We start from the raw sequence: 23,766 nt of genomic DNA, 5'->3' as shown, positions 1-23,766 counted from the left end.
CGGACGGACAGACAAACAGACAGACGGACATGGCGAAACTTTAAGGATTCCTATAGTTAACAACGGAACTCTAAAAAGTATTTGGGTCAGTATACAGTATAGGTACCGGTACCCATAAAGACTCTTCGACATTTAATTTCGGTATCAAAACTTCGGGTTAAATAGTAATTTATCACACATCAACCTATCTATGTCAAGATCTCAAGTGGGAAACTCAAGTCGAAAGGTGGGCGTAGAATTCCTACAAGCAGGCTCCACCATTGTGCTTAGAAAGCGTGTCTGACGAACAACAAAAAATTAATGGAAGTCGAATTTGTACTCTGTCCTTTTCTATCCGGCCTATTTGAACGAAACGATATACCGAAGATTTTTTTTCCAAAATAACTGAGTCATGGACTCTCCAGAGCGTAAACCCCGTCGTTTTCCTCCTCGGTTCTGGGATACAATTATGTTGGTACGTTGGCCGCGTGATCATTTTATGCTCAAGAAACAAAAAAGCTTCGGATAATTGAGACTGTGGATCTCAAGTTCGGCCGGCGTTCTCATACATCACTACCTACGCCACTAGTTGAATTATATTTTAGCATAGTGTGTTAAGAACAGCTCGCTTTTAATATTATGAGGTTTTAATTTAGCTCTGTTTTCTTGTTATTATACATACACTACACATATGTAGTGGATAAAATTATCATATCTGTCGTCATTATTTTATTTATTCATCTAATAAGATTATTCGTAATTTTTATAGTAGAAATTAAAACCATACTTAAACCTACTTAGCCAGGTCTACAGTACCTTGAAGTTGTAAATAGTCAAACATCTTAGTTAACGTTATAAAAAACTAGAACTATGAAATTAAAGAGACAAATCTGAAAACTACTTATAAAAATTGTAGTAAAAAATAAGTTAAATTTGTACGGAACCCTCGGTGGGCGTGTCCGACTCGCGCTTATCCGGTTTTTATCCTACTATCTAATTTGATTCCCTTCTGCCGAATTTTAATATCAATGGGCTTAAAATATGACACCTAGTTGGCTAATCCTGACTTTATATGTTAGATTAAACAATGATAAGACGTGAGAATTGAAGTTTTTTCCAATTATCGCTGATAATCTTTTAGAATAGTACATTTCGATGATAGTGCGGAAGGTATGTCATTACTTCACGAGTACCGAGATATCTTGCCACGAGCCGCAGGCGAGTGGCAAGACTCGGGACGAGTGAAGAATGACATTTCCGCACGTGTATCGAACGACGTTTTTTAATACAGTTGCGAAAAAATAAGAAAAACATTGTTAATCGTACACTAAACAAAAGTGGTAACAGTGACAGCTCGGTTAGACGTCGTCTTTAAGTATATTATATCTATGGGCGTTTGGCAGCTATTCCGTTCCATTCAGTCAACTTATTAAGAACGGAATTTTCAATATTGAATATTAAAAAATAAACGTGTTATAATGATGAAGAGGTAAGTAATTAAATATGAAATATGTAATATTTTTCGTATTCTTACATTAACGGTAGGTTTTTATGCTGATTACGACGTTTAAAGGAAACTAATATTAACACTCATCAATAAGTAGTCGTGAATTGGAACAAGTATAAATTAAAAAAAAATGGAAAAGTAAAAAGCACTAGTTCGAGATAACCAACTTTCCGCACGCTAAACAGCTACGTAAAGTAGCACTTTTTGAGCAACTGTATTAAAAAATGTGTTTAACTAGGTTACATTATATCTTCGCATACCTAATATACATATACCTTTGTCAGAGCGAAATTGCTTTGAGAAAGTATTAGGTACATTTAATTATGTGTAGAGTACCATAAACCGTCAAGTAATGTGTAATAGATTGAGTAATTACATACCTGCTTGAAATATGTAGTATTATGTAAATCGATAAGAAATAACCGACTCCACTTGTCATAAGCAGCAAGGTTGTAAGCGGTGCGTAAAGAATCAGATTTCCATCTCATTTCGCTAAGCTAACTGAAACACTTGAATGATAAGTGTGGTATCGAGCGTTGTCGTGTTGTTAAAGTATGTAGGTAGGTAATGCTATTTAATAGGATTGCCCCTTGTCTCAGGCGGTTCTTAGGGAGAAGTTATCATTGTTGACTACGTTTTCGACGTTGGGGTCGAAGCTTTCACTAAATATCAAAGTACCTAAAAGCAAACACCTCAAACGCCTACCGGCTGAGTAAGTATACCTATATATACTTTAATTTATGTAGCAGAAAAAAAAACGTAAGTACATCGTTACCTAATTAAAAAAAACCGTCATATGTTACCAATAAAATGTCTTACAATTGTTTTAGAAAAGCGTAATACACCTATAAGTAAAGGATAAATTCATCTTTATTCAACTTCAGTTTTGTAGACATTTCACATTATTTAGGTACCTAGTAAATATATGGAGACATGATAAAATCCTTTTAACTTTGTACATCACAATTTACAATGTAACGCAAGTACATCGTTAATAACCTTTTTCGTGGTATTACGATATTCTCAATTATCTTTTTTAGCTGTTGAACTATCCAACGCGAGCGTAGCCGCAGGGCGTCCCTTATTGTCCGAGATAATAGCTCCGCCGCCGCTGGGATGTCGATAACGGAAAATGAATGTTTGATCACACAGTAATCTAGCTATGCTTTAGTTTAGGTTAATAGATTTCGATTGTTAGAATTGAGTGATATATTTTAATTTAATACTTATACATATGTATATGTACCTAATACCTATCGTATGAGGAAAGAGACTAGGCGCCCTTATTTGCTACATACGTACTGCACACATCTAACTTTACCCTTATAGGTACGAAAGGAAACATATCGGAATCATGAATAAAAATTTACTAATCTAAATAGGTACGTACATATTTACTTACAACGCTTTCAATACAAGTGAATCGTAATAATTTTGTAGTAGCGCGCTTTGAGCATGTCGTGACGAGGACTCTGAGAGCATCGCTCTGTCGTGCCACGGCGTGCCTGCCGCAGGATCCTGCGTGAGACACTACGCGGAAACAATACATCCACATTCAGCATTCAATAAAATTAATATCTTAACGACAATTATAGTGTAGGTACTTTTATTTTGGCAAAAACAAGAAATAACGGTGAGACATTTGGCATAACACTCAATGGGAGCTTACTTGAAATTCAATTCACAATCTCCTTAAGCGCCGCTTCGGCCAATATCCTTAACTGTGCAAGTATGTATGAAATTCTCCTTTCTTTAAACAAGGTACTTTGATTCTATTTTTGGAATCATATTTATGAGCATGATCTTACGAGTCCGGTCCGCCGCCCGCGCCTCCTCCGAGGGAAGCCGGCCATTACCTTATTTCCACATGCCATTTCTAGTTTCCTATGTATGTCATATCAGTCACTTAACACTTTATTTAAATAGGACAATGCTACTATATAAAACAATGAGTGATGGGATAAATCTAAATGCCGGGGCCATACTAACGGGCAACGCCGGGAAACTATCGCGATATTGACTCTTCATAATACGGCCACACAGGTAATATCGCGATAATCAACGGCGTTTCCCGCTACTGTTGCGCCGGTATAAAGGGAAAATTAACTCGATAATCTTGATAATTAATTATGGAATAGATGCACTAAACCGTCAGTTCCGTAGCCAAAACGGAGCACTTGTAGCACAGAAAACTGCCTCTCTAGGTGGTTGGACTGCGCGCGACTTGTAGTTTCGTTGACAATATTTTCTTAGTTAATATGATGATTGATGGTCTTAATAGAAAATATGCGCAAAATTACCAACGCAGATAACTGGTTGAATAAAACATTCTTGTTACAATTTGTTCTAGTGATACTGGTTATTTTTTATGACTAAGTAACCTTCGTGGAAACTTTAGTTAGGTTATCCCGCGTTACATGTATTTTCCATTTATATGCAATTATTGCATGCCTTTACCATTAATGATTGTATCCTTTCCTATTCGCTCACAATGTGTCCGGTGCATGTCATAAGGCCTCGCAGGCCGCATAGGTTTCACCAGGTCTACACGGTAATGAATAATTAATAAATAATTCTCGCTACAACAGTGTAATGATTGCATGCAGGTAAAGGCCGCTGGCACTGCGCATCTGTCAATTATGGAGTCACGAAGGCTGACCGTAACACGTTTAGTCAACACTGCCCTTTGGGACGTTGCAAATCAAGGATCCGTTACCTCGTAGGTATCCCCAGAGACCACTTGCGTCATGTTAGATAAAGCACTACACCTTTTACTTTAATAAGTAGGGCTGCATTCAACTGCAACCGATGTAATTCCAAAATAATTAGATTACCAGTGCTATATACTTTGCTTTGTCACGAGGGAGCTTATAGATCCTGTTGAACACATTCGTAGTCGGTGTCATAAAGTCTATTGGTAAATATGTACTTATATCTTAGTAGATAATATAGGTAATCTGTGGGAAAAGAGAAGAGTCGTAGAATGTACCTATTGGATCCCATGCATTTCACGCACCATAACAAAAAACAAAACCGCACAGACTCCATAACAAAACGGCGGTTACGGATTATTAAATACTTATAGCAATTAATAATAAGACATAACTTTTCATATATATTTCATAAATACACCTAAACATTACCTAAATAGCGACAAGTCTAATAACATTGATAAGTTACGATTGTAACTTACTAATTGACACAAACGTATCTTAGGAATTCATTTTGATTATTGCCTTGGTCGAACCCCGAGTTTTCCTTTCAATATAAATAACTATGGGAGGGGTGTTCGATATCATTTGTAGGTAATGTAAAGTCATTAAAAAAAACCTAAAATTAGTGCTTAAAAGAGTCAGTCAAAGTCCGATTAGGTATAGATCCCAAACGGACTTAAAAACTTTAGGTTTATTGATAAGGTAGATACAAATATTAAAAATGAAAATAAACTAACTTATCTATCAAATAAAACTAAATTAAAACTAAAAACTAATACTAAATAAAATAAGATAAAATTAAAATATATCTAAGTAATTGGGCCCCTTTAACGGACTTTAGTTCAATTAGCACATTTTTACCTACCTGCGGACTTTTTAGTCCGGCTATAAGGTAAACGGCCCCAAGTTCGTGTTAGTACGTTATTTCGTTAGTTTTTTTTCTGGCGCAAATAATAAGGAATTCAAATATCTTTTATTCAAATTATACATATGAAAAAAATCTGTATTATTTAATCTCTTCAATAAAATGATAACCAATATTTTAGTGATTAAACTAAGAGTAATACGACGGTCGTAACTGTTAGACGGCCGCGAATAGCTGTGTTGTATGCGTGCACTTTTTTTAGGCGTAAGGTGCGCGCTCTCACTTGTTAAGCTTATAGGAAGGAAAAGCTAAACCCATTCGAATAAAAGTTTTTGGGAGTGTTTCTGTGGGTTCCTTAGTAATTGATTTGATAAGAAAAAAAATTGAATATATGCATAGAAATAACTTAAAATTGCAATAAATCGACTCACGAAATAGCGGTCATTTTATCTTACGTGTGTCTCCTATTTCGTGCCACTAACGAATCAAGGATTTTCTAGATACATTTTGAGTGCTTGTTTTTAAATATAACAACAAAGATAATTAAAAAAATAAATGAGAAAACAATTAATGTATTTCATGGAGTTTCGTATGAGCGAAATTCGGTATATGTTTTTTTCACTAGAATTCTCATAAAACGAGTTTGAATGTGACCCGAGTTAAAAATTTTAAGGTATGTTCCACCGGTTCCACGTATATTCTCATATTAAATACTTACTAGCACAATTTTATTTATTATTGAAATTTGATTTATTTTTGTGTATGTTTATTTTTAACGTATAAGATAGTAAATTATTTTTTGTAAATAATTATTATTTTTAATTATTTTTTATTTTTTTAATTTTATTTTTTTATTTTTTATTTAAATTAAATAGTTTGACTTTTAATCAAGTATTAAAGTACCCATATGGTTTACCTAAGTCTTAATTCAACCATTAAAGTCGACGAGTACAAAAAACTTTAAGCTAGCTCTCAATTTAACATTTTTTTTATTATTATTTTTAATTTGACCTTACAATTATTCGTAAGTAGGTAAGACCGTTAAATATTTAAAATGATTATCAGCAAATTATCAATTTATCACCAATTACTCTAAGAAAACTTTATGCCGAAACAGGGGACACGAATTCACGAATTTAGGAGCTGACCTAAATTTGTATCACGAAATGGGAGCCAAATAAGAGGTTCACGAAAAAATTCATATAAAAAAAAGTTTCAACTAAAACCCTACAGTTTATACATTAAATTATTAACAAAGATCTAATATAACATATTCAAAAGCTTTCAAGGTATTGATATGCTTAGTAATATTAAAAAAAAATACACAAACTCTCAACTCACTCTCAAGAGCCTTAACCTGCCGAAACAGGGGCCCTTTACCTTATACTAGTTGCTATCCGACTGTTCCAGGATAAAATTAAGAGCAAAGCTTTAATATCATGCGTGTACGGGTAATTAAAGGTACCTATAGGAGTAGGTATTACAGAAACAGATAAACGTTCAGTAGGCCTGAAATACGTTACGAAAAATGAAGAGTTCGTAGCAACCTCATCACTATCCCACTCTGCTCATAAAGTTATAGCACATCTATTTATTGCATGTTGTCACTGAATATCTGTGCACTATTACGATCTGGCCAAGGCTTGCAGTGGCGTCAACAGACGCGTTCCGTACACAAATCATAAACGTTGTTATAGACTACAGTTATGACTGCAAGAATTACAGGCACGTGGTCGAAGCTGTTATCCAGCGTCCTAGATTTAGCCCACGCAAGTGCTTCATATAACTTTTCATACTCATACTAGGAGTCGTAATCGTTCAATGCAACCATAATATAATACCTACGGATCTTAATAACTAAGTATAGTGAGCTGTAAACGTGTATTCATAATGTGCTAAGCAATATTGTAGCTCGCTGTACCTACATTCAGAGTCATACAGGCCCGCGTAGGACATTGCAATGTCACATTTTAATTTACAATTATTTATATAGTATGGCCTAAACTACGCTCGTTAAGCTAACTATATAATGTATTACAGATGTGATTACACTGATTACTGTACCAATGCCAAAGTAATCCGGCTAAGTTAAAAAGTTAAAACAACAGAAAAAATTAAACGTGCCCACTGATGCGAGCATACCCTTGACTCAAACAAGTTTTGATAACATCTAAAGGTGTACCTCCCGTAGAATAAAAACAGGAGCGTAACGTATAATTATCAAGAGAACATTGACCCCTGTTTCATAAGTCATAGGTAGTTAATCACTAATCATAGAGGTATAAATACTATGAATAATTAATTAAACACTATCTACTCCTCCCGGTTGCATTCTTAAGAAGTTCGGTTGCCTTTGACTAACTAATCGCAAGAATAAACGCAGGCGCTGATGTTTACGTCATTGGCTGACATCTGATCTTCCATATCTGAGGAGAAATTAGGCTTTATTCGGTTAATCCGGTTTCCTCTGAGTGTTATTTCAGTCATCACAGACATCAGAACTTGCAAAACCTCTCTCTGTCTGTCTCGGCAGGTTTTTGCAGTTCCCTTGCAATTTGTTCTATTTTCTAGGTTCCACTGTATGTACCTACAGTATATGTAAGAATTCCTCAGAGATGAACATTAAAACGCACATATTACAAACCTCATAACGTGTCTGTCATTTTGATGTTCACGGGCAAATTAAATTCAGCACACGGTACGCGATACGCAAATGTATTATGAACACACGCTCGCTTTTAAAGTGACATTCCATTTCCAACTGCAGCTGCAATACTGTTCATTTTACTATGGAAATTGACAATGATAACGACGCGTTTCCATAGTAAAATGAACAGTATTGCAGCTGCAGTTGGAAATGGAATGTCACGCTTAATTGTGAAATCAATGAAGTTAAAATTAAAATTGAAACAAACAGCTATGTTCCCAAATGTACCGAGTTATATGTTAAAGTACCGACATATTAGATTAACCTACCTAATTAATTTACCTAACATACCGTATTATTTAGTTTACAGTGTATAAATGTTTACATTTTAATAAATGACATGTTTTTCAATAGATGTGAGAGAATATATGTACGAGTAGATAGAGTAGTATACCCTATAATGGACGTGGAACCAGTAATGGGACAAAAAACCACAATTCCTCGAAAATAAGTATCTAAAAGTAGTCTATAAACACTGGATATATTTTTATCATAAATAAGAGTCCTACAGCTGTTTATTTTTGAATTTTTATTAAATTCGGTTATTTTTTAAGAAATGTGCGTCAACCCAAAAGTTGTCGTGCCACTGAAAAAAATATCACTAAGAATTCTTAACAACTTCGCTAAGAGAGGTGAGTTAATTTATTAAATTTTAATTAATTAATACTTGATGAAAACTAGAATGTGTTTTGTTAATTGCATTTACCGTGAGATAAGGTATACATCACACTATGTTGTGACTCCACAGATGTAAAAAAAATATGGTATTTGGCCCAATCCCATTGTAGGAGCTGTAAAACTGCATACCTCCTATGATGGGACAATTGACATAATGATGCTTGCCATGCCATAATATCATGTTTTTAAACAATACAGAAGTAAAATGTAGTTACGAAATATGTTAACCAGGAGGTATTCTCGGACGTCGGATAAATTAATATCGCTTTTCCAAACTTTTATTTAACTTGCCCTGTTAGATAGTGTGGGTCAAATCTTGGTATTGGTAGCTGAATTTGAGCCACTTTTCGATTTCCGATTCAGTTGAAATTTTGTGTAAGTACGTAATTAAGTATACAAATCGGATGATAATGCAATATTATGATAACATGGACCTGATCTGATGATGGAGACAGGAGGTGGCCATGGGAACTTTATCGCAATAAACCCTAACTAATCGTGTTTGGGTATATTAGAATTGTCTCGATGGATCTAATACAGCTTAATAATTGGCTGTGGAAAGAAAAATACATTCAGCGATAAAAGCTTATACCAAAAATTGATTTTTTTGCCATAACTTATACCCCATTTCAATATTTTATACTGATGGGCGATTCTCAGAGATGACCTTCGGTGCCTGACTACGTTGCCAAAATTTTTTTTTAACTTATATGATATGCGACTTTATTTCCTAAAATCTACCCTAAATATAAAAAATATTGGTAGTGGAGGCCTCCATTAGAACCTTATAGTTTTCAAGATATTTGAGATTTAAAAAACACCGAAATCATGTGCAGGCACTGAAATCAATTTGCGTCACCGAATTCAATAATGCTTACACAAAAAACACATTTCCGTTTTATATCTCAATTATATTACATTTTAATCATATTTTTCATTCCTATTTGATGATAAGCGATGTAACAAGGCTAATGATCTCAAAAGCTTACATAAATTTAATAAATACACACTTAAGATTTTAAAATAACAAATTACGGCTTGTAAATCAACATCTCTCGAAGATATCCCACACTATATGACTGTCCTCATATAATACGGTGTTGTATGGTCCTGGAACGAGTTTTAGACATGTCGAACACAAATTCGCACATTATAATCATTTAATTATTATAGCGATGAAAGAGAAGATGTTTGTTTCACGCAATCCGACCGCACCCGCATCAAAAATAAATTTATTTTACCTGCACCCGATAAACAATGCACTCTTGAGTGGTGTTCAATGCTCAAAAAATATTTAATGTACTTATAAAGCAATGTGATGCAATACGGAAAACAAGTATTTTTTAATAACAGAGTTTTAAAGCGTGAACTCCATCAATTTAAAACTATAATATTTGATGTGGTCGAGTAATGCTTGAAGATCTAACTATCAATTAATTATGATCTCCAGCATCCTCAATAACTTGAGCTAAATTGTAACTCCTATATTTAGACATAAAGACATAAGACATTGAGGATTGTTAAAATATTTGTTCTATTCAATTTGTGTCTATGGCTATCCTTTAGAAATATCGATCAGTATGTACGCTCAGTGCCTTTGACGCGATCTCGACATTAGAAGGCCACTTTATTTTTAATTCCTAGTTCTGTACATCCTATCCCTTGGGTGCACCTTGTATAGTACTTACGTACACAAGTTATTTTAAAAGAAGTGGGATCTAATTGACTACATTTATTTAACATGGCTGACATGTTGAAAGGTATCGAGGTGTAGGGCCTTAGGTGATACGGATGACAATTAACATAATTGGTTTGAAAAGAATATCAAGACAGAGAAAGAAACATTGAGTCTACACGTCTGGTTTAAAAAAACTTCTCATAGTGAACTAGTGATTTTGTGTACCTACTATGACTTAATTTACTTACAAACATAATTTTACGTTTATACAATGTATCTTTCACTTTTTAGATATGATAAATTAGTACAATAAACTAGTTTACAAAGCAGCATTTGAATTCAGTGACCACATGTTTGATATCGGTGGTCAAAAAATCCACCGAAACCAAGGAAATCAACACCAGCGATATCAAAATTAATCGCTTTTTAGCAATTACAGAAATAGCATGAATGATACAGAGAAAATGTAATAATGGTGGATTAACGTACTTTCGAGGATTTCTTAATCACTTGCATAATGATAATTGCACTAAAACTTTCGGAGTAAATTGCACCACCGATCTCAAAAAAATATAGGACCAAACCCACCGAAGGACGGAGAAACGTTAAAAAAATCACTTTATTATGCTGTGACTGTACCTCTACTTTATTCAACGGTTAAGGCACAACTAAAGCATACTATGTTTGAGGCACTGAGTTCCTGGTCTACAACTTTGAAGGAGTACCGACATGTTTTGCAAATTACACCGATATCAGTCACTAGCCCGGGACACATCGTAAATTTGGTTTTATTCAATGTGTTGAGCAAACATATTATTGTGATATAAAGAATATGATAAGCTAACTAATACCTTATGCGTGAATACCCACAATAACTCCGATCTAATGCCCCATCTTGAGTAATAATTTTTTGTTTCATAAAATCTGGGTGCGGGACACGCCCACCGAACATCATTTTTGGCATTTGATTTTTTTTTTCTTGTATTATATAAATAATAAATATATAATTTGATAGTGTCCCAGACAGAATATAGGCTGAAGTTCATGCCTAAATTAATTCAGATTTATTGAACAGTAAATTCAATCAATTACTGCCCCGGACACGTAAAAATGGCCCTCCTGAGAAATGCCCTGATATAACAATGTCCATTAAAGGGGGCCCATTACTGGATCCACGTCCATTACCGGGGGCCCATTACTGGAGCTTTGGTGTCCATGACTGGAGAAAAAAAACATAGTTTTAATTTGTTAAGTATGTGGAAACTCATTGCAGTATCTTTGATACAACACTCCTAAAACATGAAAGACGGATAGTACTTTCATCTTTTAACACGCTAAGCGGTAGACTATTAACATGTATAAGGGAAATATCATAAATACTCCAAATTTCCTCTTAAATGTCCCATGACTGGTGCTGTTACTATAAATCGCTTTAGTGATTTAAAATACTTACCTAGATAAAAAAATATGTTGTATAGCAGGTAAGCGAAGTTCAGAAGCGAGTTGGGTACCTATGTACTTTCCATTTTACTCAAATATTTGTTTATGAATAGTCCTTGAACCTCCTAGCTAATGTTCCCACATGTCGATATCGACATCGTTAACTTTATTTTATCTGTAACTACATATCTAATCATAATATTTGAGCCACAACGATATATTTAGGTCAAAAAAACATGGAGGTATTGGAAGGTCGACACGATCCGGGGACAATTATTGCCTGGAATGTTCCTACATTAGATTATCACCTCGGTAAATATGAATAAGGCGTAGGTGGTTGAAATGAGAATACAAGTAATATGCCTCATGGGCATTAGATACAATTTCGAGCATTGTTGACAACTTTAATAAAAAGTAGCAGGTAGCTCCATTACACCTTTTCTTACCTATTTAGTTTAATATTTCAAATTTTATTGAGTGTTAAATGTGCACAACCAAAATTTTCATAATGTCAAGCATATTAGAATTGTCGGGGACTTGATTGGCTCATCATTATCATAAAGCTGAAATATAGTTCCATTAGAACAATGAATACTAAGTAATCGTTCGTTTGGTGAATTTAAAAAATTTAATAATTAACACAAATGCAGGCATGGAATTTCTTTAAAGGTAAAGAGTATAGACGACTACAAAACGCAAAAGGCGCTGTTCTTATTATCATCAATGTTTTCATAAAATATTAGCGACAACTACGTATATTTGAACCATGAGCAAACAAGGTAACGTAAATGTAGCTAGTTACCGTAGAGCTCAATAAGTATCGAAGGCGACGACTGGTCCAGGTCCCGGCCAATGGCAAAAATACTATTCATATTAGTTTCGTATATGGATATTGGTTACTAATTATTGTTGTAAGGTACTTCTACCAACAATGTGCAGTTTGCTTTTATGGCAAGACGTAGGGCCGCGGCCAGGGCTAACCGCCTTTGACAGCAGGCCTAATGATCCTATGGTAGGTGGTATATGGTAGGTGGTATTTAAATTAATTCTGAGGAAGACCCGACAAACTTGATGTGTAAGTAATACACTGTGCAACTATATACTTTAATTTAAAATTAACATTTATTAACACTTGACTGCCTATTATCCATCAACTCGCAAAATTTGAAGCAGTCATGACACACTTCCGCCCATCGCCACGCCAGCAGGTCACACTCTGGTGCTGATGCCAGGGGCGCATTCAGCAGCCGCATTGCATTGCAGCCGTGTCACGCGTAGGTACGCGTCGTTGGTACCTACTGTCAACAGGGGACGCACACGCAATTTACTTGCTTACAATAAAATTAAAAGTACTTATGACTTAAATGCCCACTTAAAATTAATACCTCGCGCTGTAAAGATCAAAAGATAAAGATATATTATGTAGTAAGCACATCTACAATTACATACTATGTACAGTATACATCATCTTCCTCGCGCTATCCCGACATTTTTTGCCACCTGTGGCACCAGCCTGGGGTCTGCTTGGCAACTAATCCCGAGAACTGCCAACTGACCTTCCAACCAACTGCAATAAGCGTAAACTAGACCTTATTAGAATTTGTCCGGTTTCCTCAAGATGTCCTTCAGCAAAAAGTGATTGGTAAATAGGTGTTGATTGGTTAATATCAAATGATATTTCGTACTTAAGTTCCGAAAAACTCATTAGTAGGTACAAGCCGGGATCTGAACCCGCGATCTCCAGATTAAAAGTCGCACGCTCTTAGCGCTAAGCCACCAGCGCTCTATGTATTATGTTGTTTTAGATTAATAGGTACTTACATTAAATAAATTGATTGCCCATTGTACTAACCTGGAAAATCAGGCTTTCACCAAATTTCTTACATGGAACCTCAGAGAGAACCTTTGTTTACTGGACTAAATAGGTACTGGATAGTTTAACCACGTTAAAGTGACATTATAATATTAATACCTATCGTAATCATAACATGTACAAGTTTAAAAAGTATCTATCAATTAGAAATGATTCTACACTGGTCATAAGTTGCCAATGGTTGACTGTACACCGTAATTTGCTTATTTCATAGGTACAATTAGTAGGTATGTAGATTATGTATCATATCTATCATTACGAGTACACCTACACGCTCTATAATTATGCTTACACAGGAACATGAAATGGCCACCACCAATTAAATTTAGGCCCCGTATCATAATTGTATAAATGTCAAAATTAACAATGCGGAAATTAGATTTCCCATTTCCTAAACTGTCACGCGAGCAACGTCGCATGATGGCGCTCGGCGGGATGATGGGGCGTATTCGGAGCGTAAACCCTGTACTAATTAGAATAATTCACGTCCAGCCACAATACTACTCGTACCTATTCGGCCGTTAGCCACTCATTACACTAGCTAGACCGGTGAATTATCGCCGAGTCACCGACGCTCTTTGTTGTCCACATAACGAACTCGCGGACGAATTCACTGAATAATGTTAATCGTCGGAACAAACGAATGTTATCTGATTTACTAAACTAGCGAACTATGTCGTAAACCTTTCGGGCAATGAAGGGGCGTCGAGATTCATACTTATCAGCGTATTCCATCATAAACTAATTTACGCGTTTCCTGCATAAAAAGAGCATATCATTAATAGCGTCTACATATTTTTTGAAAACGCATGGGATGGGTTTACAGACCATTTAACATAAAATATTGTAATATGTTTAATTTTTACAGCATAAACGGTCATGGGTGAGTTGGGCACGAAGCTTGGCTTTGACGAGTTGGCGGGAGGAGCAGCGGGCATCAGCAGGGCGCTATTGGCAGAGTTCATAGGTAAACAAAACACATTTACGAATACAAATACATTCCTACATTTCAGGTAGATAGGGTGATATTGACCTACTTACTAGTTATCGGAATGGCGTGAAATTTCCCATGCGTGTGTCTCGATGATAATGGACAATCTAATAAAAAGCTACCTTGCCTGCGACTACAACTTCCTAAACGACTTTGTTTGAGTAGTTTTTGACAATTTAGGTAGGTATATATACATACTTAGATATTCTAAATAATTGAAGTCTAGTGGAAAATAATATTACTATATTATTTGTACCTACCCTATCTCCGTTTTAAAACTCTTGGGTCTTTCGAGCCCGCTCATTTATAAAGCGTACGTGGGGATGTAGATCCAACACGTCGAGGCCGTTTGGAGAGATTTGATGTCATGTAGAATGCCTTATTATACGACCATAATAATTATATTTTCTCTCATGGTTATCATTATTATACCAAGAAATCTTGAGGTAGGATGACTACTATATAGTTATATTGGCCACTACATAGTAATTGACCACTCTTAACAAATCAGACGAAATAAAGTGGCCAATAACTATAGCAGTCACCCTGCCTACTCTTACATGTGTTTCATGAAATTTAGACTTGTTTACGATATGGCTCCTCTACACGATGGGCCAACGCCGGCCACTCCAAGGGACGCATTTATGCGTTAGGGAGCAAGTGATATTGCTATCTCATTCTACCGCATGGCTGCGTCCCTTGGAGTGGCCGGCGCTGGCCCATCGTGTAGAGGAGCCAATAGAAACCGATTTTGTTCAGGAAACCTGATTCTCAACCTGTTCGGGTGCGGCGCCTGCGTGAACATCGCGCAGACGAACGCTGCGACTAACATCGTGCTTATTGCCCTCGCCTTCGGTCTGGCGGTCTTCGCCATCGTCTCGGTTAGTACAGTCGCGGACTTTAACTGTTGCGCAATTTAGGGTTTACTTTACATTGGACGTTTCATACCGTTAGTATTCACAACCAAAATAGCTTGAACCCGTTGACTCTGCCTACAATTCCTACAAAGTATAAGAGTTTTCTCAAAGCATAAAGAAAGCCTTGCCGATCAATCTTAACCTCCTGACAATGACGGGGTTCAAAATTTGCCTGTTTAAGGGCCAGTTGCACCAACCACATTTGACAGACTGATCAAGCGCCCGCCCCGGCGCTTTACTACGAAACTTTCTTACATAAAAATTTAGCGAACTCTTTAACGATACGAACAGTTTGTTGCAACCGGCCCTAACTCTGTCAAATTATCAAAGAGTTAATACTTCGAATTCAAACCTAATGTAGGTACTAAGGGTAGGTTAAAGAAATCTTTGTCTAAAAATATAATCAGGCACTTTTCCTACCTACCGCTTATGCCCTTAAACGTAGGCAGGTATATTTTAGGTTTCTAAAACACCTTGTATAATATAACAGTTATATTGCCCACTTGAAACTACCTACCTACCGGTTTTACCTAAACACCCACTACTATTGTTCTTTCTAATAATCGCGTCGTTATGTCAACGCAATGCACGAGAAATGTCACACCTTTGAAACCATAGCCATATTCGACTTTTGCTTTTGATATTGCGTGATATCGGAAATAAATATCTCATGATAGTTGATTGATAGCACAAAATTTGTCATGTCTACTTTAATATAGGGTCATTGCGTCAGTTTACCGTCCAATGCCTATTTCCGTCCACTTGGCGTAGTTACCACAAAGAATTGCGTATCATTTGCATAGACAGGTAGGTATACATGTTTGGACTGTAAACTGTAAACTGACGCAATGACCCTACTTGGACTTCAACGCATTGTGCATCATCAGTGAGCAGTTAGAGTTAGGACCGCATTTGAAAAAAGGCAATACCCAGTTTTTCATTACAATTTTTCAACGTCATAGTCCAGTTTTTCTAATATTAAGGTACAAAAATAGGTATGTATACGCCCTCTCTGTCCGCGTCTCTGTTTCGCCCTTTGGTTGACTGATAGAGAATGCCTTACGGCATTAAGTCCGCCATTTGTACTTATTTTTATTTTACAATAAAGTTTAAATAAATAAAATTAACGACTCTATAAGTAGATAGTTCAGTAATTTGTTACTCGGAATTTCGGAGAATAAAAAGATTAAAAAGTTACCACTACTTTTGAGGTTATAAAATGTCTAATCTGATAAAACGGGGTACCTATAGTAAGTATATTTATGTAGATCACTGTGGGGTGGCCTAAATAGGCTTAGGTTGTTGATTTTCATAATAAGGAATATGGTAGCCATGTTAAGAACTATCATTCAAAATTTCGAACAGTGGTAAAACCTAAACAGCATAATATCTCTATCTATAAACAAATGCTGCAATCTTAGCAAGATTTGAATTTGAAAGAAAACAAGTTTTTTTCATTTAGCAGGGAAAGAGTAAATAGTTCGTAGCATTGGGCCCTACCGACCGGTACACTAATAAAATAACGGAGCCAGCAGCCAACTAACGTCATCGAAGTATGTGCACTATGTGACACCGCTTTGTACCACCTGGCAATGAGCCCTATTTGTCTAGTAACTCTGATGATAATATTAAGTAATTTGATTTCTGAAACTATGATTTTTGCTTTTTTAAGCAATTTCATCCCTAAAATCATTATTAATCAAAGTAAAAGGACGTCCAAGGTTTATAGTGTTTCTTGATCGAGGATTACAGTTTACATTTCGTCTTAGTATTAGTACTTAGTATTTCACTTTTGGAAATACCTACCGAAGTGTGACTTTAAAAAGTGCAAGTACGAGTAAGTATGTATATTCCGTTGAGTTTGACTAACCAACTACATAATATTGGGCTCATAACAGTCGTAACTCGATATAAATCCGTCCAAAAAACGTCTCGTTGAATCAATATCGCTCAAAAATAAATATCAACACCATCATAGATAAGATAATTCATGTTGTAATAATATACTGAACGAAGCTACTTGCCAGCGACATTTGCTAATGTATAACAGTAATCGCAAACAGATGTAGATAACGTAAACTCTTTTTAAAACATCTGATTTAACTCTGCTTGCTTTAGCCGTATATCTTTGCACAGGGAGCTAAGCTAAGGCGATATGTGTATTGACTTGGTGTGCACAGTAGTTTTATGCCTCTGCTAGTAGGCTGCCTCGCTTTGTTGGAAGTTCTTCTTCTGTTCGGACTTCATTAGCCGCCTTTATACTTTACCGTGATCGCCCACGGTCACGGCACGTTCTACCGTCACGACAAAGCAAGGGAGTTCACCTAAATAAGTAGATGGCATCACTTTTAAATTACCGTGGGTGGTAGTTGACGTCCACGATTTGTCTTCAACATTCACAAACCGTGTACGTCTACGGTAAAGTATACAAGCGACCACGAAACTTGGAATAGATAATCAATACTTAGTCATAGAATCAAATAATCTAGATCGGTAGGTACCTACTTTTGTACATCCCGAGGATCCTACTATTAATTACCTACTCTAGCACCTTATGACTACTGTTTGTTTTTAACCTAAACTAACCTAACAAGAACCTGGTATAGTTTTAGTTAAGTTAATACCAAATCTACCTGCCTCTTGTTATTTTTGAGACCATACCTACATGACGCATTGAAACAAGTAGCAGCATCGACAATGGCTTTATCTCTTTTTGCTTTGCAATTTTAACTTATTAAATATGATGTTTGTGTGCAGGCGATAGGTCACGTCTCGGGAGGGCACGTGAACCCGGCGGTAACGGCGGGACTAGCGTCGGCGGGCCGCGTGAAACCGGCGCGCGCGGTGCTGTACGTGATCGCGCAGTGCGCGGGCGCTGCCGCCGGCTCCGGCCTGCTGAAGGCGCTCACGCCGGAGCGCGCCGCGGGCAAGCTCGGAGTCACCGCTCTCGGCAACGAAGTTACTCCGCTTCAGGGCTTTGGCATCGAGTTCTTCTTAGGTTTCATACTCGTCTTCGTTGTATGTGGAGTAAGTAGTTAGTTATTTGTTATAAATAGTATTTAGGCATCCATATTCCAGACATCGCCAATCTGTGAAAACCCAAAGTCAGCTTGCTTCACAGAGCCCATGAATGCCTGTAACAATAACCTGTAATGACAAAATAATCTGAAATGTCATCAACTGTGCCTCATGCGAATTGCGAATACCTATTGCTTTTGTAAATCCATTTTCATAATCAGTTATGATTATAAATATTGGTTAGCAATGTTATGACCTATTCATTCATTTTAAATTGATTTAATTGTCGACATAATGGTTTTTTCTACTCAATCTATTTGTCATAGTCACCATCAATTAGTCACGAACACCGATTATATATAGATACTGCAGTCATAATAGGTAGGTAGACTATGACCTCCAAATTTGTAGCATATTTATTTACCTACTTACCTCTTGTATTTTATTGTAATTTTTCTAAATTCTTAATCTTTGGTTTGGAGACTATAAAAACAAAGGACATTAAGTAGGTAAATACATACGAGTAAGTTCATAGTAAATGAACGTGAAAATGTCGTCGATATGGTATGTAGCTATGTAGGTACGGTTACCATCAATAGTAGCGGATGAAACAACGCGCCTAAAGTATCTGCCACCTTAGAATACTGTCCCAAATAGAGGTATATACTCGTACAATATATAATATACAGTTCGCATAAGTAAGGAATCTGTTACCGTCTAATTGTTCTAGGTACATATAGATACATATTTTTTAACCAGTTAAGAGAATGATTTTTGACGCGTAGTTTGATCCGCTGTTTTTGATGCTCACGTTACTTAAAGTGATTAAAGCATCAACATCAACTGTATAGTTAAATGCGGTAACATTAATTTTTATTGATGTTGGTTGTGTAGAAATATTACCGGTTCAATGACAAAACGTTATCTAGGTACCAGCAGGTAATTATTCAATGTCGGATCCTCGCGCAGGCCTGCGGGCCTTTTAAAATAGCGCCTAATGATTATAATGATATAATAAAGTCTACGTCATGCCATGCCATGAGTACTTTGCCTGATTCACATTTTTTTATAAAAAAACACCTACATGGGCCGCGGGCATGGCTTTTGTTTTTCACTACCACATAAATTATGTATTAGAACTGTATTAGGTAGGCACTGGGATAAAATACCCAGCTGACCTTCAAAACCTTAACAGTCGAGTCACGTACATTTGAATTAGTTTTATTTGTATTCCTAATAATTAAGAACTTGGTATCATCAGGCAGCAAAGATGCCATAATATTTATTAGGTGTAATAGGTATTAAGAGCCCATCGCGATTATTTAGCAGTGGCGTTAGTGCCCAACAAACAATTAGGCGACACTTAGCACTTATTTTATCACCTAAAGACATATAACGGCTGTAGAATAGCTATATACTCTAAGCTTACAGGCTCTGGTGACATCAAGGTCTTTAAGAGGTCCATGTATAGCTTTAAGATCCACAGTAGCCATTTTGGCCGCTATAATGGATCTTAAGCAGCTAGTGTTATAGCTCAAAGTGAATTCTACCACCTTAACATCTATATGAGTAATAAGCAGCTGCAATTTTCACTTAAGGTTCTAAACAGGCGATAAAAACTCTTTTATAGCTCCGTTACTCGCAATCGCTTCTTAACTCTCTTGTCTCACTTACAGTCGAAAAGAGAAGTTATGAGTCACTTTTATAGATCATGTAGTCGCAGACGGGCGTTATTCAATACCTTAGTACATCTTATAGTGTTATTAGAGTCTTACTTACAACCTAAGCCTATAGCGCCATGTTAATATGACCGATGAATCAATAAGCAAAACAAAAACTGTTAATTAGAACGTAAATACTTAATAAAAATCGATACTTTTACTCAATATAGACATAATGTTAGTATTGTTGTATTTAAAACCGGACTTCACGTATATTGTGTAATTTTGCGAAAACTAGATACGGTGGACCACAATTTAAAAAATATTATATTCAGATAAATATGCAAAGGATCAGAGGCCCTTTAAAATTTTGTTAGTAATACATATAGTTATTGACAGTGTAATTAATTTCGCCATCATAAAAAGATCAGATAACACCGGCATCAGTGAACTAAAATAATTATTTGCTTTTATTTATCCGCCATTACATTTCACTTCAAGCTGTCACAGTGCAAGCTTACAAATAATAATACAAAATGGAAACATCTGCAACCAAAGCAGGCAGGGCTAAGGAAAAAATGTGCAATTACCTTCTTGAGTGTTACAAATATTGACTTTAAATGCTAATATACCATCTAAAGCTGAAAGTATCATCTATATAGCTCTACACTACTACTCAAACAGTTAGTAGTCGCTTATTTGGCACCCTTTTAAATCCTAAGTTGTTAATCAACGCTATTATAGCACTACTTTAGCGCTCTTCTACTATAACAGTTTGTAGTCACCTATATGCAACCCATATAGCTCCTAAAGAATTAATTAACACTATTGTAGCTCCACTATACCGCTCTTATGTCTCTTTTTTTATCCGCTAACCCTACTGTAGCACTGTTATAAATCTTATGGTGATAAAATTTGTGCCCAATCCGGGGTTAAAACGGGGTTATAGCCGGCTATAACTCCTATTTTTAGAGCATTAACTACACCTAAAGAGTAAATAGGCGCTTATATAAATATCTTCTAACCCTTAAATTTAGCGCCTAATGTTAGTTGGGTGTGTACGCACTAGCGCCACTACTAAATAATCGTGATTATTAAAATTTAACGACAAGTACATATTTAAATAAAAAAGGGGCCTTACCTTTTGAATAAATCAAAATAGTTTTTATTGTAGTAAGTCTTAGGTAGATCGCAAGTCATTAATAAAATTTATTACATTAACTACATGTAGTTCAAAATAAAATAATAAACATGATGATATTACCGGACGTGGGGAGAATTAAAAATTGCAAAACAATGCGTGCATATAGTATTTAGTATAATTTGAAAACGTTAGACGTACGCCATTTTAGCGGATGAATAAACGGCACAAATTCGACTTTAAGAAAGGATAACAACTCAATAGGATTTCAAGAAAACACCAGCAGCGTCATTCCTTGGCGTTCTTGTTGTCGCGTGATTGACTACGATATTGTTCGCTTGTCGGACTATAGGTAGACATAAAAATAAGTCAGAATCTGCATAATCAATAAATATCACTGTTTTTATATTTGACTTGGACGTAGCTTCATAAATAGCATATACCTACCGATTAACGACTCATTAGAGTCCGTTCAGTCTCCCCGGAGCCTAGCCAATATGATAATCGTTGACAGAATACGCCTATCGAAAACTTAAATAACGTATGGAAATAAATAGTCACGTGGCTTTTCGTAGAATCTGTCATCCCTATATTCCCGACAGAGTCTGTTCGTTAAGAGAAGAATCGTAGAATGCATTGGATCTCATACATTTCACGACTCTTCTCTTTCCGCACGGGAAGCCTCTTGGCCAGGCGGTGCTGGGCGCCTTTCTCGTCAGCGATTCCATTTCATTTGCTCCTTTTTATCTAAACGTGGTTTCTTGGACACATAAGTATTTACTGAAGGTATGTGTACCTATTCATACATGGCCTGTAGGTACTTACAATCATGATCCGATTCAAATTGATCTACTGAACTGAACTTGCCAATTTACTAGGAAGCAGCACTTGCTGAATCATTCGATAAAATGTTTTTCCGACGTATTACAAAGAACTATCTAGCAGATAAATGAGTCATAAAAACCGCAAAGAATATCAATGATAGGTACGGCGTTGATTACTACTACTTAATCAATCGCGTCAGTTAATAGTAGTTGTATGATTAGGTAGGTACATTATCAATGATTAAAGATAACAACACTCTGCACGAACCGCGCCTTTATATGTATGTGTATATGTATTTTTATGTGATATAAATATTATGGCCATTATGGGTCAATCATACACAAATCGAGCCCCACAATAAGTAAAGTTGTTTGGTTTAGTAAAAATCAAAAAAAGTCAAACTTTATTAATTTTTTTTTGTTACAAAGTGTATTGTTCCTCATCCTTTATTTATCCGAAAATGAAATACCTATCACATGCCCTAATATGTATAGTTTTAGAGAAATGTTGTTTCAATCGTACTTCCCCTCCTCCCATCGTCACAAGGTGCAAGGTTCCCATACGACGGCGTGCTCTGTCAAACCAGCTATATTGAACCTTCGTGTTTAGGTGTGCGATCCAAACAAACCGGACGGCAAGCCGACGGCGCCGCTGGCGATCGGCCTCACCGTGACGCTGGGCCACCTGCTGGCCGTCGACTACACCGGCTCCGCCATGAACCCCGCGCGCTCCTTCGGCTCCGCGCTCGTCGCCAACGACTGGGCCAACCACTGGGTAAGATAAAACAAAACCAACAGAATAGCCCGGTGACGGTCGGCCTCACCGTGACGCTGGGCCACCTGCTGGCCGTCGACTACACCGGCTCCGCCATGAACCCCGCGCGCTCCTTCGGCTCCGCGCTCGTCGCCAACGACTGGGCCAACCACTGGGTAAGATAAAACAAAACCAACAGAATAGCCCGGTGACGGTCGGCCTCACCGTGACGCTGGGCCACCTGCTGGCCGTCGACTACACCGGCTCAGCCATGAACCCCGCGCGCTCCTTCGGCTCCGCGCTCGTCGCCAACGACTGGGCCAACCACTGGGTAAGATAATACAAAACCAACAGAATAGCCCGGTGACGGTGGGCCTCACCGTGACGCTGGGCCACCTGCTGGCCGTCGACTACACCGGCTCAGCCATGAACTCCGCGCGCTCCTTCGGCTCCGCGCTCGTCGCCAACGACGGGGCCAACCACTGGGTAAGATAAAACAAAACCAACAGAATAGCCCGGTGACGGTCGGCCTCACCGTGACGCTGGGCCACCTGCTGGCCGTCGACTACACCAGCTCAGCCATGAACCCCGCGCGCTCCTTCGGCTCCGCGCTCGTCGCCAACGACTGGGCCAACCACTGGGTAAGACAAAACCAACAGAATAGCCCGGTGACGGTGGGCCTCACCGTGACGCTGGGCCACCTGCTGGCCGTCGACTACACCGGCTCAGCCATGAACCCCGCGCGCTCCTTCGGCTCCGCGCTCGTCGCCAACGACTGGGCCAACCACTGGGTAAGATAAAACAAAACTAACAGAATAGCCCGGTGACGGTCGGCCTCACCGTGACGCTGGGCCACCTGCATGCCGTCGACTACACCGGCTCAGCCATGAACCCCGCGCGCTCTTTCGACTCCTCGCTCGTCGCCAACGACTGGGTCAACCACTGGGTAAGATAATACAAAACCAACAGAATAGCTGTGATGCTGGCTCACCTGTTAGTCGTCAATAAACTAAAATGAA

At 37.3% G+C, this 23,766-nt stretch overlaps 1 protein-coding gene across 1 annotated transcript in view; it reads left to right on the top strand.

Moving 5' to 3' along the window:
• Positions 1–23,766, top strand: part of LOC134678868 (aquaporin AQPcic) — a 36,557-nt gene that overhangs the window by 6,633 nt on the left and 6,158 nt on the right. Inside the window, exons 2-5 of the mRNA XM_063537588.1 lie at positions 14,310–14,408; positions 15,192–15,313; positions 18,107–18,376; positions 22,604–22,768. Coding sequence (XP_063393658.1) covers positions 14,321–14,408; positions 15,192–15,313; positions 18,107–18,376; positions 22,604–22,768 — 645 coding nt within the window. The 5' untranslated portion in view covers positions 14,310–14,320. The remainder of the gene's footprint in view (positions 1–14,309; positions 14,409–15,191; positions 15,314–18,106; positions 18,377–22,603; positions 22,769–23,766) is intronic.

Source organism: Cydia fagiglandana, chromosome Z, assembly GCF_963556715.1.
Source record: "Cydia fagiglandana chromosome Z, ilCydFagi1.1, whole genome shotgun sequence".
Classification (NCBI taxonomy): Eukaryota; Metazoa; Arthropoda; class Insecta; order Lepidoptera; family Tortricidae; genus Cydia; species Cydia fagiglandana.
Note: the sequence above shows the minus strand (reverse complement) of the source record. Positions and strands in the feature narration are given on the sequence as shown.